General features: G+C 34.9%; 1 protein-coding gene across 2 annotated transcripts; it reads left to right on the plus strand.

Moving 5' to 3' along the window:
- Positions 1 to 1641: 1641 nt before the first annotated feature.
- LOC139891079 (protein GRAVITROPIC IN THE LIGHT 1-like) lies at positions 1642 to 5308 on the plus strand. 2 transcript variants are annotated; one of them, XM_071874006.1, is made up of 2 exons: positions 1642 to 1774; positions 3633 to 5308. In XM_071874006.1, the coding sequence occupies exon 2, from the start codon at positions 3633 to 3635 to the stop codon at positions 4983 to 4985; it is 1353 nt and encodes a 450-aa protein (XP_071730107.1). In that variant the 5' UTR covers positions 1642 to 1774; the 3' UTR covers positions 4986 to 5308. The 2 variants fall into 2 exon arrangements, with proteins under 2 accessions (XP_071730107.1, XP_071730106.1); XM_071874005.1 differs by having other exon boundaries at positions 1646 to 1770.
- The last annotated feature ends 13432 nt before the right edge of the window (positions 5309 to 18740 follow it).

The raw sequence follows: 18740 nt of genomic DNA on the forward strand, positions 1-18740 counted from the left end.
AAAAAAAAAAAAGGAATTCGACCATTGCCAACGGTCAAACCCCACAACGGATCAAAAAACCCAACGTCGCCCAGGCAACGGTGGCCGACGTTAAACACCTTTAACGGTGATTTAACGCCGGCGGGGAGTGGGTGGCACCACCGTCCCCACCGTTAAATTGCTTTAACGTCGAAAATTTTTTTGGACTCCTGGTGCTCTAACAGTAAGTTGGTATGTATGGATCAATTATTGGTGTGTGACTATCATCTCCTATAATTTATGAAATATGTTGAATAAAGAATAGACATGAAGTGTATAAAAGCTAAAAGCCGTGAAAATTAAAATATAGTATATATAATACTCCCTATATATATATGATTTATAGAATATGTGAAAATTAAGGAAAGAGTTATTTTAGGAAGTTATTATTATTTAATTTAGTTTAATTAAAAAAATGACACGTGTGCAAATTTAATTCAGATTAATCCAGAAGTTTTCACATAAAATTATTGTCATATATATATATATATATATATATATATATATATATATATATATATATATATATATATATATATATATATATATATATATATATATATATATATATATATATATAATATTAAAATGCTATAATGACGATGTCATTATTAGGCTAATTCATTTGTTGAGAAAAAATCAAAAAGAAAAAGAAAAAAATTTAAGCATGGTGAGTGATTTCATTAATTTAAGGGATAATTAATTGAAAATGCATTGAACTTACACTAAATTCTTATTGTATGCATTCAATTTTCAAATCTCCTATTGTATGCATTCAATTTTAAATAATTTTGAATTAAAATTAAATCTTATTAATTAATTATTATTATTAAATCTTATTAATAATTATTTTAATTATTAAAATTAAATAATTTTGAATTATTGTAATTAATTATTTTGAATTGAGTACGAGAATGTATAAAAGCTAGACAGAAAAAAACTAATTCTAAATTTATATTTTAATTTAGACTTTTAAAATAAAATGGCAATCAATATTATCTCTTATGATTTGATGTGGATTGTTTAATATGCATTTTAGGTGTTTGATGAAATGTTCAGCTGACGAGTTTCTTAGTCGGACATTGTAGTTCCACGGTTCATTAAACTAAATAACTTTAGCATTTACGTTCACTTAATATCTAAAACATATCATTAAACTCTTTTGTTTAAACAAACCCGTGGTTCCACGGGTCATTTCACTAGTAATATAATATAATATAAGATATAATTATAATATTATATAATATAATTACAATATATATATTAGTAATTTCATTTAATTTAATTTTCATCGAAATAAAGAAGCGAATTTCATTTTATATACTACTGTATGTATCACTTTTTTCCTATCATTTTTCCACCGAAATTTTGTATGTTTGGGCCCAAACAACCATATCATACAAAATTTACTGGGCCCCAAATACCCATTGGTCCAATCAGAATATTTTCGGTCAGCACCAGTCAACCCTACTTGTCAAATTTACTTAAACACCCCTACACAAACGTTATCTCAATCATGACCAAGGATAAATTAGTAAATATATAAATCACCTCTCGTAAACCTGAATTGTTAATGTTAAATTAATTTTTGTTTGAAAAACAGACAAACCTGGATTGTTAATTGTGATTGTGATTTAAAGTAAAATTTACTCATTCCCATTTAAAACCGCCATTGAAGCAGCTTCAAAAACTAAAGGAATTGTATATCTGCTTCTTAAGATCAACAAACGAAGCCTCCTTCAATTAATTTTGGTAGGTACGGTACGCGGATTCTAATTATGTCAATAAGTCAATTTGATTACTTTCGTTTGGAATCTGTGTAGTCGAATCTGTATGATTAAATTTATATCTAATTATTGGCTTTGTTTATTTGATTAATTTATAGTTATTCAACTAAAAACACCTGCTTACACCTGAATATTAGTTTCATAAAGTCAATTTGGTGTTACGATTTAGTACAAGTATAATTTAGGTTTCAAAAAGGTAAAAACTTTTTGTGTATTTGAGGGTATTATTTTGTAGTTGAAAAAAAGTGACTTGATTTGCATGTGATATTGTTACTACTGTATCTATGTGTTGTTTTGTATTCAAATGGCACTCTATGGTTCCCCCTTTTGTGTGTTTCCAGTTTTAATTGACTTTTGTGTGTGTGTATTTGCCTTGTTTTTTTTGTTTTTTTTTTGTTTTTTTGTTTTTTTTAGTTATTAGCTTTTGCTGATGTAATTGCTTGAATTTGTGGCTTTTTTTATAATTAAATTAGTAAAATAAGTTGTCTTTGATTGTGTAATACTCCCTAATTGTTATAATTGTGTAGCTGATGGAATAACTGTTGATGATTATGTGAAGTATTTTTATGAATAGTGCATTAATCCTAATGGTGTAGTTTGATAGAGGAATTGGCCTTTGAAAAGTTTGAGACGAACAATATTACTAAATATAGTTGAAATTACATGTCAAATCACTCTTTTGCTATAATTAGTTTCCCCACCCAATTGTCGAATCGTTGTTGGGATTTTTAGGGTTAATCATTATAGCGAAAACAAAAGGTTGTGTAGTTGATCCTTTAATACATCAAAGAAAGGTAAAGTTTGCAACTTTTATTATGCGTATAGAGTCTCAAAATTGGTAAGTGTTTCACATGGTTTAGAGGTTTAATCAAAATTTTGGTACATTATATTATATGATTGAATATATCGTATATATGCAGCTTCTTTTGCCGCCGTCTCTTTTCTATTAATGGTAGGAAACATAGAATATTAGATGTTAAACTCTGTCACTAAAAATGTATCGTTTTGAAATAAAGGGGCGGTGGAGTGGATCTTGATATCTAACTTTATGATATTACTTAGAATTTATTTATTCCCTAATGTGCGGGTCACATTATTAGTTTCAAATTGCATCCTTTTTTGCCATGTAGACGAAAAGCTGGCACCTTTTTTGATTACTATTGCACTTAGGAGATAGACAAAGAGAATCAATGAATCATAGTATTCGCTCATATCAAAAGTTATGGCTATTTGACTTACGCGGTATTATGTAACGCTTTTCATGAAATTCAAATTGTCCGTTGGCTTTAAATTTGATTCTATCTCACTTTTAAAGTGAATTAGGCGGTAATGATGACAGTTCGCGTAAAAGATTAAAGTAACCTTGTAGTCTGCTAGTAAAGTTACTCTATTTTACCCTTTTCTTCTTTACATTTTTAGTAACAATCGATCGATGTATAAGGTATAAGTATCGGTATATATAGTAATTTAGAGATTATATTCTGTAAATGTTAGGTGGTTGGGGAAGTTTTTAATAGAGAAGTTCTTAATTTAGGTTGGTAGAGTCTTCAAAGGTATGTACTATTTAATAGAATATATCACCTTATGATTAACATTCTCTTCATAGTTGTTAATTAATTTATTTATTTTTAAAGTGAATTATGAGCTCATAATAATGTCATGACAGCACAGGCAAATTAAAATATACATCTTTTTATTCTTCATTCAAATATCCTCTCCCTATTCTTCTGGCCCATATTTTTTTTTTGTATAATCTTGCAGTTTCATACTTGGCACCCAAAATAATACCTTTTCAAATAGTAAATCGTTTCAATTTCTTTCTTTCAGATGGATTCATTCAAGCATTCAGCGAATAAAAGTAAATTGGGTCGTACTTTTACCAAGGTTTTGAATCGAGCAACAACAGGAGTCGATAAATTTCAGAAAACAAAGTCAAAGATGTGGGAAAAAGTCAAACATGATAAACCGATTGCTGATGAGACTCAACAACCTATCTTTGAAGAAGATGAAAAGCTTCAAGAACAAGCTTTAATGGATGCCTTCATTGCCAAACTTTTTGCTACCATATCATCAATCAAAGCTGCATACTCGCAGCTTCAGTTATATCAATTTCCTTATGATGCTGATGGGATTCAGTCAGCTGATCAGACCCTGGTGTCTGAATTGAAAAGTTTGTCTGAATTGAAACAATCTTATTTGAAAAAGCATCTTGACGACCCGTCACCCGAAACCACACAACTTTTGGCTGAAATTCAAGAACACAAATGTTCCTTAAAAATGTATGAGATATCAAAGAAGAAGTTGGATAATCAGAAAAAGCTCAAAGAATCAGAAATCGTATTTTTAAAGGAGAAATTGGAAGAAACCAGAAGGGAAAATAAGTTGATTGAAAAGAGATTGAATTCAAGTGGTGCTTTGTCATCGATGACATCATCTCGCGAGACTTTGAAATTTTCGTCGTTAACCCCGACTGATTTCGTCTCATATGTGAAACAAACGACTAAATCCATTCGAAGTTTTGTGAGATTTATGATCAGTGAAATGGAATCTGCAAATTGGGATTTAAATGAAGCTGCAAATTCAATTCAATCGGATGTTGTTTATTGGGATGCAACGCATATATGCTACGCGTTTGAGTCGTTTGTTTGTAAAGGGATGTTTGATGGTTTTAATATTCCCGGGTTCCAAATACCCGACGGGTCGGAACCGATACCCGAGAATGAAACCCGACGACGTTTCTTCTTCGACAAGTTAATGGAATTGAAATCTTTAAAAGCGCGCGAATACATCACATGGAAACCAACTTCATTATTCGCTGAATTTTGCAGGTGTAAGTACCTAAAGCTGATTCATCCCAAAATGGAATCGTCTCTTTTCGGAAATTTAAGTCAACGAAACTTGGTCAACGCTCGAAAATTCCCGGAAACGGTTTTTTTCGATTCGTTTCTTGAAGTTGCAAAACGGGTTTGGCTTTTGCATTGTTTGGCGTTTTCATTTAGTCCCGAAGAAGCAACCGTTTTCCAGGTCACAAAAGGCGGTCGATTTTCGGAAGTATTTATGGAAAGTGTAAACGACGAGGCGTTTTTGTCACCAGAAAGTTCACCGCACGTGGCTTTTATGGTGGTTCCGGGGTTCATGGTAGGTAAAACTGTTATTCAGTGTCAGGTATATTTGGTTTGAGCAGTTAATATATGGGGCCCACAAACATTAAAGTAGATTAGGATCGCCGGAAAATGTGGTTATTGTGGCGCTAACGAGGACGGTGTTAAGGTGGTCCTGGTCCTATCTGATATTGAAATTGAAACGACAAGTTTGAAGTTGAAACTTAGTGATGAAGATATAATTGTTAATATTTGATTTGATACATGATGATCCATCATAATGTTGGGTAGGAATATAAGTTAAGTAGCAGTACCTATGTTTATTGCACTTTGATGATAAGGAATTTTTGGAGATATTTTTTCTTAAATTGTTGTATCCTTTATATGAACTTGTATATTAGTTTTGCCATATACACAAAATGAGAAATATATAAACAAATATAAAAGTTTAGAAATTGATTAAATGTATTGATATTAATGTTGATGCCTACATTTTGCTGATTTGGAAGACTCTTAATGCTAGGGGAGTCCCAAGTAGATATATAAGATCTATTAGAGATATGTACGAGGGGGCGAAGACTCGTGTACGTACGACGGCAGGAAACACAGAGTTTTTCCCGGTAAAGGTTGGTTTACATCAGGGATCTGCCCTTAGCCCTTATCTTTTCGCTTTGATCCTAGACGAGTTGACTCATAGGATACAAGACAACATCCCATGGTGCCTGATTTTCGCCGACGATATTGTATTAGTTTCGGATTCTCAATATGAGCTTAACAGGAGGCTAGAGCAATGGAGGATCGCCTTAGAATCAAATGGCCTACGGATTAGCAGACTTAAATCGGAGTACCTTAGATGCGATTTCAAGGGGGCCGAAGAGGAACACGACGATATAGTGGATATCAGAATTGGGGATCAGATTCTACCCCCGCAAGAGTCCTTTAGATTTTTAGGCTCGATGCTTCACATTTCGGGAAGGATAGATGAGGATGTGACGCATCGTATACGAGTAGGATGGTTGAAGTGGAGGGCTGCGAAAGGGGTGTTGTGCGACAAGAAGGTCCCACTTAAACTGAAAGGTAAATTCTTTAAGGTGGCAATTAGACCAGCCATGTTGTACGGATCAGAGTGTTGGCCAATGACGAAGGCCCAAGAGAGGAGGATGGAGGTGGCAGAAATGAGGATGCTTAGATTGACGTGTGGTAAGACCATGCTAGATATGATACCAAATGAAGTTTTTAGGGAGAAATTGGAAGTTGGGAACATCATCAACAAACTTAGGGAATGACGACTTAGATGGTTTGGGCATGTTAGGAGGCGCCCACTTTTAGCCCCAGTTAGGAGAGTCGAGACCCTCGCCGTTGGCGGCGTAAGGAGAAGGGGTAGACCTAGACGTAGGATTGAGGATAGATTGAAGCTTGACATGAAAGAGCTGCTACTGACGGAGGACATGACTTCTGATAGGAGCCTGTGGAGGAGTAGAATTAGAATTATTGAGTAGTTTTTTTTTTTTTTTTTTTTTCATTGTGTTAGTTACTTTTATTATACAACTACATATATAACTATAACTAGATATTCAATAACCACACTATTTATACCCCTCTACATGGTTTATATGCCTTTGTATCTATGTATATGTTTTTAGGCTATATATATGTACCGATGTATATGTTTGTATCTATATATGTATCTATGTATCTAAGTGCATGTATTGGTGTATGTATGTTTGTCTGTCTTGTATCTGTACCTAGGTATATATATCTACGAATGTATCTATATGTATTTATGTTTAAGCACGAGTTTTTTTTTTTTTTTTTTTTTCATGCTTTCGTGTGGTATATATATATCGATGTGTGTGTCTGTGTGGGTGGGTATATATATATGTGTATATATATATATATATATATATATATATATATATATATATATATATATATATATGTATATGTATATGTATATGTATATGTATATGTATATGTATATATTTTGTTTGTCTGTATGTCTACCTGAAATTAAATGGTTATGTGCACTATTTTATTCATGCTCTTTGCCCTACTGTTGTGCATTACTGCTATATGTGTCCCCTTTATGGTTACTGTGTATGGTTGCTTCTTGCTAGGCGCTCATTACTCGTACAGGTACGTATCATTTGCCCTCTCTATTTCGTTCTTATGAGCTCTTCGGGCCGGAGGTCCTTTAGGAAGCAATCTCTTTTGCGCTAGAGTAGAGGGAGGGACGACCTTATCTAGGCGTGGGTTCTATACCCGCGAGTGGAGTAGTGACTTCCTTCTAATCTAGGGTACGAGGAATGATTGTCTACACTCACCTCCCTCATACCCCACTTTCGTTGGATTGGGTATTGTTGTTGTTGTTGTTGTTGATGCCTACATTTTGTGTTTGGATTACTTGCACGTATTGTGATTGCATTTTTTTTTGAACCAAAATTGCAGGACATTTTTTAAACATACAACTATGTCAAATTATATAAGTTTCCTCTTTTTTGGGGGATTGGCTCTTTTGGTCTATTTTTATACTGTACCTTTTATATTTGGCTCTCATACATTGTGAAAAGACAAAAGTATCTATTACTTCAATAAAAAATTGCAAGAAATTTTGTCTTTGCTGTTAACATTCTTTATTTAATACATTTTCTTTTTGGACCGGCCATTGGTTAGCGTTTCTCTAACCATGAGGTTATGATTTATGATTGAATAATATGTATAGAAAAAATTACGCCATTGATACCTGTAGTTTTTTCACATTTGCATCATAACACCTAACCTTTTTTTTGCATAGTTGGTACCTCAATTTTACTTAAATATCGTGGTTGATACCCCAACATAACTTCTGTCAAAATTTAACGGTTAACTCCTCACATTACACACTTTTAAAAAGTACAAGGACTACTAGTGTAATATCCTCACAAATTTGAACAAATCTTTCATTGGTCACGAATCACCGCGAAGTACATAAAGTTTAAGGACTGTATTTGTCAAAGTCCAAATCCACCTAAAAGGACGACCTTTACCTTCATCGAAATTATTCACGAATCGCCGCAGAATATTACTAAATCGCCAGACCAACCTCCGGTTGACTCCCTTTCTTCATCTGTTTCGATCGAATTAGGGTTTTAAAAATCCCTAAAATCAGCAATAAAATTTAATTAAACTAGCAACTGCGATGAGGAGAGTATTCGGTGCTAAGAAACACAAAGAACCACCGCCTTCACTTAATGACGCATCCGATCGGGTATTATATTTTATATCGATTATATTATATGTATAATGTGTATTGATTTTCATCATTCGTTATTATATCTAGGAATTGTGATCAGTACTTGTGTTCGTATTCGATATCATTAGTGTAGGAGTTATCTTACCAATTAAGACTGCAATTAGGATGTCAAGATGTTTATAGATTTAGGATGTCAATTTATCCTTGCATACTAAAAGTGGTGGTAAACATACTAAAAGTGGTGGTTGTTTAAGTAGTTTCAGTTATACCCGATTGTTATTTTGAGTTTGCGTTCACATTACAAACGATCCCTCAACTTTCGTTATATTTACACAACAGCCCCTCAAGTTTACACTTTTTCAGGAGTCAAAAGTGTAAATATATAATTTTATTGAAATAAAATAAACTAATTTCACCCGAATTTATAACGGACCATATCTTCTCGCTCGGTGCGAGTTAAAATTTTTCGAGACCACCGTTTAACGCGAAAAAATCTCACGAACCCAACGAGACTAACTATACGCGAAACGGACAATTCTCAAAAAACGCTAAACACATCGGGCTATCTCCAATACATTTCTTCCTGTTCGCCACGAGTTAAATTTTTCCGACAGCACCGTTACACTCGAAAAAATTTATTGAACAAAACAAGACTAACTACATTCGAAACGGATACTTTTTAAAAAACGCTTAACACAACGGCATTTAAAACGGCGCTTAACACATGTGCCGTGTTCCCCTCTGTAAATACACAACGCTACGTTAAATATGAATACACAGACCGAAAGTCACCGCCGCAAGGCGCGGGCCGGTCCGGACTAGTTACGAATTAAGACAGAAAGTGTTACATTTTTTAGTGAGGAAGAAATAACATTTAAATTTTCAAAGAATTCCATACTTAAAACACGCACATTCTTCATATATGTGTTTGTATTCATTTGCTTATATGAATTGCACTGCAACCTTTATATGATTTCTGGCAGGTACGAAGGACAACGTGACAGGCTTTACAATCAAACGTTTAACTTGGATCAAGTTGCATTTGCTTCAGAGGGGATTAAAGATGCACATTCATTGTTTTTGATGAAGGAGCAACGATTGATTTGTTCATATTTGTGAGGATAGTTTCTAAACTTTTACTTTATTAAACTAGTAGTCCTTATGCTTTTAAGAATGTATAATCTGAGGGGTTAATCATTAAACTTTAACGGCAGTTGGGTTGGGGTGACAATCACGATAGTTAATCAAAACTGAGGTACTAACTACGCAAAAAAAAAGTTTAGGTGCTATAATGCAAATGTGAACAAATCACGGATACCAACAGCGTAATTTTTTCATATGTATATATACTTGTAGAAAAAATTCGCATGTTTGAGGTGACAAATTATTAAAAAATAAAAATTACATCTTCCAGGTTGTGACAAATTAATAAATACTACTCCATATAATCTTTAGAAGCAATGGGTAAATAAAATTTATGTAATACCGTAGAATACCTTAAGGGAATTATAAAGACATTATAACGCTTTATTAATATTAATATTATTTATTATTAAATTATAATTAACGGAAAGAGGGAAAACACTTTTGAATTTAGTTTTTTTTTTCTTTTTTTGCAAAAAATAAAATAAATACGGAGTAATAAACTTAGTATTTCAAAATGGATGTTCATCAAAAAGACATAGCCCCTAAAACATACAAACACTAAGAAACATTTCAGCTAAATAAACCGATCAATCTAATGCAAACTTACATAAAAAAGTCAACTTCTAAGAGAGAGTGTGTGAGAGAGAAAATCATGGGGAAAAAAAGTTATGCATGGATACTAATCGAGGGGTGAAGACGACGACAAGGAGGGATGGACGAAACAAGAAGGGGCACGCAGAGGGAACTACTAAAGCGACCGTCCGGCGAGTGGTATCCAATCTTCACTGACATCGTTTATGTTTTACAATTTTCCGAAAACGCGGGGAGTTTCAGATCTTTGGAAGGCTTTTAGTAAATGGGGCTTGGTTAAAGATGTATACATCGCAAGAAAAAGGCTACAAAATGGCCATCGATTTGGTTTTGTACGGTATGAAGGCGTCAGTAACATTGATTCCATGCTATCTCAACTCAATAAGATGCAACTGCTTGGTTGGGGTTTAAGGGCTTACAAAGCAAAAGAAAGAAGTGACAATTTGAAGGGTGGCAGTAATATGAGCATTCATGGCGATTCGAGGTATGACAGAAAGGCTAAGAAGGAATGAACATCTCCAAAGAAACTAAAGAAAATCAAAACACTTGGAAGGAAATCCCTAAAGTGGGCACAAACAACACTGTTAACCCAGGAATGCTATTTTTGAGTCATCTAACCCCACACCTGCCGAAGCGTACCCTATGGATGATATCCATCAACATAATCATCAGCATAATCCTCTTCATAATCATCATTATACTCACATAAGTGCTGGTGGATTTAAATCCAGGGGGTTCTATGATTCAGATTGGGGTCGTAGACATGGTTTCGATGATGATAGGAAGGTTAATCCTAGGGTTGTTAAACTGGATGAGTCAGGCGACAACAGTAGCATGTTATCTTTTTCGTTAGTCGGTGAAGTAACTAATTATGGGATTCTCCAACAATTCAAACGACTGTGTGAAGTTAAGGTGGGTTACAGATTCTTTATTATTTTCAATACTGAAGAGGTGGGTGTTACTATCCTTGAAAATGAGCATCATGGCATTAAGCGATGGATACAAAACTTAAGGAGGTGGGATAATTCTTATGTGTATCCGAGAAGGCTAACATGGACCAATGTTTTTGGGGTACCTGCTCCAATCTGGAACGAGGACACGTTTGCTAAAATTGGTAAATCGTGGGGCTCGGTGATCGAGATGGTTAACTGTAAATCAGAAGGTATTCAAAACCTTACAATGGGAAAGATCCTCCTAAACGTCTCTCATCCGGATTTTGTTAATGCTTCTGTTTTAGTTCAACATAATAATATTGTGTTTTACACTCATGCGATTGAGGATATGCAAAGTATTATTCACATGGATCTGGAAGAAGTGGAATCGGATCATGAAGACAATAACTCAATTATTCTGGGGGGGGGGGTCTGACAATATGGAAGAAGACGACAGTTTTTCCTCCGGCGATGATGAACTGCCGGCCACCTTCCCGGCAGTATCATCGGAAACCAAGCAAAGATCGAGGAGGGTCGTAACCGAAGAGTCATTTTCTCACATCTCTAAAAATGATACAGATTCCAAAAACCCTAATAATGAGGGTAGTTACGAAAAAGAAACCTCGAGCACACATAATCAACATACACGTGATGATGATGTTAATAAAGTGGGCCCCAATCAAACGGATAAATAGGATAAAAGTAATTCAAATGTTAATGGGTACATGGACTTTAATTATATTGGGCCTCAATCACTTGGGCCTAAAATAAACTTATGGGCCAATGAAATTAATGGTAATTGAGAGAAAACAAATTGTCTTGTTGATTGTTTCAAGTCTACTGTGATTTGTGATCAACAACAACCTAGAAATCGTATCATATCCAACACTTCAATCGGTGACAACATCAATAGCAACAAGACGGGGTATTCTTGGAAAAAAGTGCGTAAATGGAAGGCATCGTCCCGTATTAATTATGCAAAAAGAATTGACAGGGAAAAGAAAATTTCCTTGGGTAGTTATAAAGCTAGTTCTAAAAGATCTCATACTCCATCAATCGATGATCTTTTACAGTCTAAATCGAGACGTTCTAATCCCAAGGATACAACTGATCATGAGGATTCCGAAGACAGTGTTAACCTTTGTGATTTTGCAAGGTTACTTTGCTTTAATGTGGAGCAGGAGATTTAATTCTCTTGTCACGTGTTCGTTAAAATAGGTTAATCAATGAAGATTTTGTCTATTAGTATTCGAGGGTTCAACAAAGATGGTAAAAAGGGGTGAATCAAGCGGTTATTGTGTGATTCAAGTCCTATTATTGATGCGGTTCAAGAAACCAAACGAAAGGGTTTTAGCGATCAATGGGTTGAAAACGTTTGGGGATCTCAAAACGTCAAATATGTGGTTAAAGAATGCATTGGAAGGTCGGGAGGTTTTTGCTTCTATGGGACTCAAACGTGTTTCAAGTTGATCGAGTTGTTGAAGCTGAGTTTTTCATTGCCATTAAGGGCAAGTTATCTAACTACGATTCGGAAATTGTGGTAGTGAATGTTTATGGGCCTCACAATGATGCGAAAAAAGAGATTTTGGGACAGTTTTGTTGGTTGAATGTTGGTTAATGGACTAATCGACAAAGTTAAGTATGATGCTTAACCAAAGAATATGTTTTGATGATGACACATAAATATGCATAAGTGATGATCGACATCTTAACATAAAACACGCAAGGTCACTAATCCATACTTGATCTTGCAAACGACTAAGTCAAACAAAACTTAAAGAATGAAAATAAAGGTCAGCAAAGTACACGGTCAAAGTACGGTCGACCGCATACCCAGCCGTAGAAGCTCAGACTGAATTGCAATGCAGTTTTGTGAAAACAAGTTGCACGGTCGCCACCACGGTCAACCGCAGTGCGACCGCAGTTTTCTCTGTCACCATTTTTGACCAAATTTAGTTTGACTAGTTCTCGACATCTATAATTCATGAAACATTTCTCAACATGCTTAGAATAGATGCCCTCTCCATACTCAATTGAGTTTTGGTCATAAAAACACTAATCTTGGTTAATTACGCTGAATTACATCTTAATGACAAATTAATCATGATTAGGCATAACACATAAGTGTTAATCAACAACTTGTGATCTTAAAACTTATCTAGATATCCTTAGTATGATCACTAAGTACCAACACACTTAAGCCAATGTCACTAGAACATTAATCACAATTAAAGATGACTTAGTGATTAATTAATGTTAAATGAAAAACAATGTTTTCAAGTGTAACTAGTAAAGACTTGTAATCCTAAAATACACTTAGATATATTTAGGATGGTCACCAAGTCCCAACTAGATATTGCTCTTCCCTTGTGCATGTGTTGGACATTAATGTGTGCTTACACATTAATCATGCAATATGTTATATTACAAGTAAGCTTACTAAAAGCTTAAACTATAGTGTTGTGCAAATATCTATATGATTGATTTTAGAATAACTATCTCTTGCTATGTGTGAGTATTACTTGGTACTTGCTAATATGTTTAATACTCATCAATTTGCCAACTTGATTAATATGCTTGCTATGTGCTTACTAGTTAGAATACTATGATTCAAGTAACTAGTCTACTCCAATAAATTAAGTGTAAAATGGTTTACAAAGGAATAATGATCAATAATCTATTTTGGTCTTGTCTAAGTAACACATTGTGATTACTTGTCAAAGTATGACTTAACATTGATGTCTTTACATATTTAATGTTTATTTTAGAAAGACATTGATATGGCCGAAACAGACGGTTTTATTTGCGCGGTGTCGTTAGGCCGCGGATCGCCAGGATCAGCCACTCGTGGGAGAGGGTACTGTTTTAAATTTATATTTAGCGGGGCCTAAATCTTACTACTCCTTATAAGTAAGGGAAGTATGACCTAGAGTCGTATTTTTGAGATATCAGTAACATCGAACCTATATTGTAACCTAAGATAGTTAGGGAGTAGTGAATATTTATTTTGGGATTTTCTAATTTATAAGATAGATAAAGTAAATGCGATGAAATTTGTAATTCAGATAAGGTTAAAGTAAGTGCATACTATGACTTCATCAGTTATTTTGCCGAGATTATGGAATGCTGGCTCATGAATAGGCAGAGGCCCTGTATTCATTACACTGGTCCTAAACGCCCCTGTCATAAGACATGTCACTGGGTACTACGTTAGGCTTGAAGATTCTGAATAGATTGCAACGTCCCTTACCCCCGACGCCCGTGCAGTCTGACTACATGCATACACGTTCAGACGGCTCATCTAATTGAGCGACTCGGTTGGGTGATGTATTAACATTCCAAAATGGTCTAAACTTTCTTAAGCATAATAGAATACATGGTGTACCATATCCGAGAGACGTGATGTGCTTCAATGCTTTCGTTAATGATTGGTAAAAGATAGTTAGGCCCTTAAAAAGAGTTCAACCATAAAGAACACATGGCCAAGTCAAGTCTGACTTCCATGAACACGTTCGGTTATCCTAACGGTCCAATCCTTTATGTGTCTAAACAAACAGTTCCTTAATTAACTAAGAATCCCTCAAGCGGGGTGCAATGCTTGAGACCGCGTTATGGTGCAGTGTACTGGTCAACACTAACCGTGTTCCATGGCCTTACTTAGCAGAGGTACAGCTTACAACAACCGCTGTGCTTCAGCGTGCACGCACGAAGTTTATATGCTTGGTGACTACACTAGCATGGTCTGGGACCGACAATGTACTAGGGGTCTAGTCAGATGTTTTACTACGAAAGAGTCCTCAGTCGGAATCCAAAGCTTGATAGACTTACTACAACCGGTGTGCCTCAGTCGATCTTACGTTGTATCCGATAGACTTCTCTTACCAAGGGCTGACACAGATAGTGTACTCTGAATCGGGGTTCGCGACTTCCCAATAACAGAGCCTATAACTACGTTCTATTAGTTGAAAAAGCGATTGAGTTTAAAGCATAATCGGAAAGCATTTCAACAGCATACACAAACCATAATATTATTTCGGCATTATAACTGCTTACATCATAGCATACACTAAAGATAACCACTCGCTAATCATGGCAATAATATCATAAAACATTATATAAGATAAAGGATAGAAGTACCAGTAGATTAAACGAGTTCCGAATACAAAAGTGACAACTTCAAGACTCCAGACCGCTCCTAATACAATTTTCAGCGTTCGCCTCCGGGTACTTAATTTCCCGCTCGGAGGTGAGAAAGCCTTGAAAGTATGACTAATATTGTACAAGAGAGAGAAAGAAGTGAATTGAAATGTGTGTTGGAATGAATGACAAAGACCCTTTAAATAGACTTGAAAATTGCCAAATACGCCTGGCAGGCCGTTTGGCAGGCCGTATGGCAGGCCGTATTTGGCAGGCCGTATGCAAGGCAGGCCGTTTGGCAGCTCGTGTGGTGGCACGTATATGGCAAGCCGTTTTCATACTGGCAGGCCGTATGGCTTGCTGGTCAGCATGAATTCCCTGGATCGTAACTTGATTTCTTGTCTTTCACCGTTTTCGCTCTACAATCTTCGTTTTAGCTCCGATTCTCTTGATTCTTTTTGCACCGTCTTCGTAATTACTTGTTCTTCAATTCTAACCGACGAAGTGGGTATTTTGCCGACAAAGTTCGAATCTTTCTTGTTTTTGGGCCTTAATACCGGGGTGAAAACGTGACTTTTTAGCCGATATCAAATATCCCACACTTAGACTTTGCTTGTTCTCAAGCAAACTCTCATTTTAAAGAATCTTTTCGGCGTTTCTTTTCTAATAGCCTAAGCGGTTTGCTTTTATTATAAGAGCAAAAAGATAAGGTGAGTCATCTATGTTAGGACTGAAATTATCTCTGTAAGCATGCGAGGAGGTTACATGACATATGCTAGCTTTCACGGGTCTAGGGATGGCACCCGCGGGTCGCGGGTGCGGATCCATTGGATCCATCACCCGTACCCGCGGATTTTTTGTCAACCCGTCAACCCGCGGATCTTCATTATCGGATTTAATTTTAGATCCACGCCCGTACCCGCGGATATCCGCGGGCTACAGATTTACCCGCGGATCTTTTATAAAGTTTTTTAAAGAACTAAAAATATTTTATAAATAAATTTATTAAATTTGGAAAATGAAATAGGAAAAGAAAGTTTGGTTAGACTAGTACCAACGGATAGTCATTTTTACCGTCATTTTCTAAAAAATTAATGACGCTATAGGCATGCAAGTGTCTTCCTTAGTCATTTTCTAAACAAATATCCATCAGTCTTTTTACAAACGCAAGAAGATGATGACATTTTTGTTGAGTGGGGTCATTAACTTTTGAAATCTCATCATATCCACACATTTACTTTAATTTAATGTTTTTATTCTAAAAATCTATTGTATTTTCTATTTGAAATAATTAATTATTAATTAAATAATAATGAGTGGGTCCTAGTCCTTTTAATGAAATATGTTATTGTTAGTAGTACTCGGTCTTTTTTAGTCTTTTTAAAGAAATGTTGAGGTGTCGCTGATGTGTCACTCAGTCTTTTTAAAGAACCATGTCATGATTGGGAGTGGTCTTAGAAAGCATAACCTAGGAGTATACAATCGAATAGGTATAGGTATATTCGATGGGCAGTGTTAATATTTGGCCCTGTATGTTTTTTGTACTTTTTCAGTTTGTTTATAATAATATGCAGCTTTTCAAAAAAAAAAAAAAAAAAAAAAACATAACGTAGGACTGTAGGAGTGCTCTATACTTTATTGTTTGTGGCTTTGTGCAGTAGCTAGCAGTGGGTCCCAACCTGAACAAAGGTTTTGAAAAGTAGTCCGTAGATAAATAAATGGATGCAGTAGATCATTTCTCATTTCTCCATCTCATTTTTTTAATCAAACCCCGACTCTTAACAAAACATCCCACTTTTAAACTCAACGAATTTTACAATAATGTAAGAATCCGCGGATATTTAATGTGTATATTTGCGGATTCTTCAAACGGATGTATAGGATCCGTGGATCGGATCTTACCCGCGGCGGATGTAATACATCCATCACCCGCCCGCGACCCGCTAGCGGGTAGAAGATTAGATCCATCGACCACCCGCGGGTAAAGATTTTTTATTTTATCCGCCCATCACGGGCGCGGCTACCCGCGGATCTGGGATTTTTTTTAGATCCATTGCCATCCCTACACGGGTCACTCAAATCACTCAAGTGTTTAGGATTCCCTATAGATCTAAGAAATGAATACGCTCATAGCCAATCATGCTGCACCCATCGTCATAGGCTTGATAAAGACTCAAATCCTTGCTGCTAACGCGAGAACGGTAGTAATCTCAGCTTTATGGGTTATTTGTCAATGATGGAAAGGAATTTTGGAGTGGTAGTGAGGTTGTTTTTTGAAGGGTGAGATAAAAGGGTAATATCGTCTTTATACAGACTTTTTTTCGGATAGATAGGAGTGCTGAAGTATTTTGAGAAGCACTTTTGAACTTTTCTTCATTTGATAATCATTTTCGGTCGAGTTCTCTTCGGCATTTCTCTTATTTAGTTCTGCTCCTTTTTGAACTTCATCATTTTTTTTTTTGGAGACTTCATCTCGAGAAACTTTTTGCCGGTAAACTTTTTCAAGACCTTTGCCATGATACTTGAGAGGTTTATAACATCGAGTTTTCGGAAGGAATCTCATTTTCTGGGTTTTCTGAGAAATAGTAGAGGTGATATGGATGTGGTGGTGGAGTTGTAACGACCCGCACTTTTTCGATCATTCTATACTTATAAGATTAATATTTACATAAATTAAACCTTGCCAACATGATAAGCAATCCAAATTGTCGAGACTTATATTTCCGAAAAGAGTTTTACACAACGTTTGACCGTCTAGTTTGACCGATGATATCACGAACTATACAATATATGATAATTATACGTTTGTGTATATATATATGTATATATACATATTTAACATGATTAATGAATGTTTTAATATCTCATTTTGTATTAATAACAACAAGTTATATGTGTATTTTGAAACTACTAACTTAAGTTTTCAAAACGATAACAATACGTAACGTTATTTGACTTAAATACTTAAGACTATAATGTTTATACATATATTGTATAAGTAATGTATTTAATCACTTTTAAGAACTTAAATACATAAAATCATAAAGGTGTATTCACAAAAGATAGCTATATTTGAATCCTCATTCCATTTTTCACAAAATTTCTATACGTATATTTAGAGTATTTGTACTCGTATCATACCTAGCTTCTATACGTATTTACTAATAGTAAATACACATCAAAATCACCACCTAACCAGCCATGTTCATGCCCTTAGAGCTAGGTAATTGTATTTGGAAACAATTAGGACTAGATACATAAAATGATTACTTGAAAATTTTGTCCATATACTCCTTATGCCACGTTTTTTTTGTAGTATATATACATGATCATTTTGCTTCATTTACTACTTCAATTTCCTAGCTAAAACACACACTCTTTCTTACTCTCTAAACTCCATAACAACCCAGCAAAATTCCATAAAGATCTAGCTTCAAAAACCATACTAAAACACCATAAGAAAACCATACAAAAACACTTCAAGAAAACCTTCCAAGAACACCAACTTACTTCCAATCTTTCATCCACTTCCATCACCCTTTTTATTCTAGCTTCTTACTTCTCTTTTACAGCAACTTTATCCAAGGAACCTGAGGTAGAATCTATGTTCATAACCTTATTCGATTCATATATATATAGCTATCATATTTTGTGGTATACAAGTTTAACAACAAGAACATAGTTTGAATGTTTTCAAACTTGTTTGCAAACTAAATAGATCCTTCTAACTTAACTTTTAAAATACTTCAAGACATGTAACATAACTTATTTATATGTTAATTTAACAAGGTAAAAC

This window comes from Rutidosis leptorrhynchoides, chromosome 2, assembly GCF_046630445.1.
Source record: "Rutidosis leptorrhynchoides isolate AG116_Rl617_1_P2 chromosome 2, CSIRO_AGI_Rlap_v1, whole genome shotgun sequence".
NCBI classification, from domain to species: Eukaryota; Viridiplantae; Streptophyta; class Magnoliopsida; order Asterales; family Asteraceae; genus Rutidosis; species Rutidosis leptorrhynchoides.

What these genes read in the sequence shown, in the direction of transcription:
- LOC139891079 (XM_071874006.1), top strand. Translation starts at nt 3,633, where the DNA reads ATGGATTCATTCAAGCATTCAGCGAATAAAAGTAAATTGGGTCGTACT.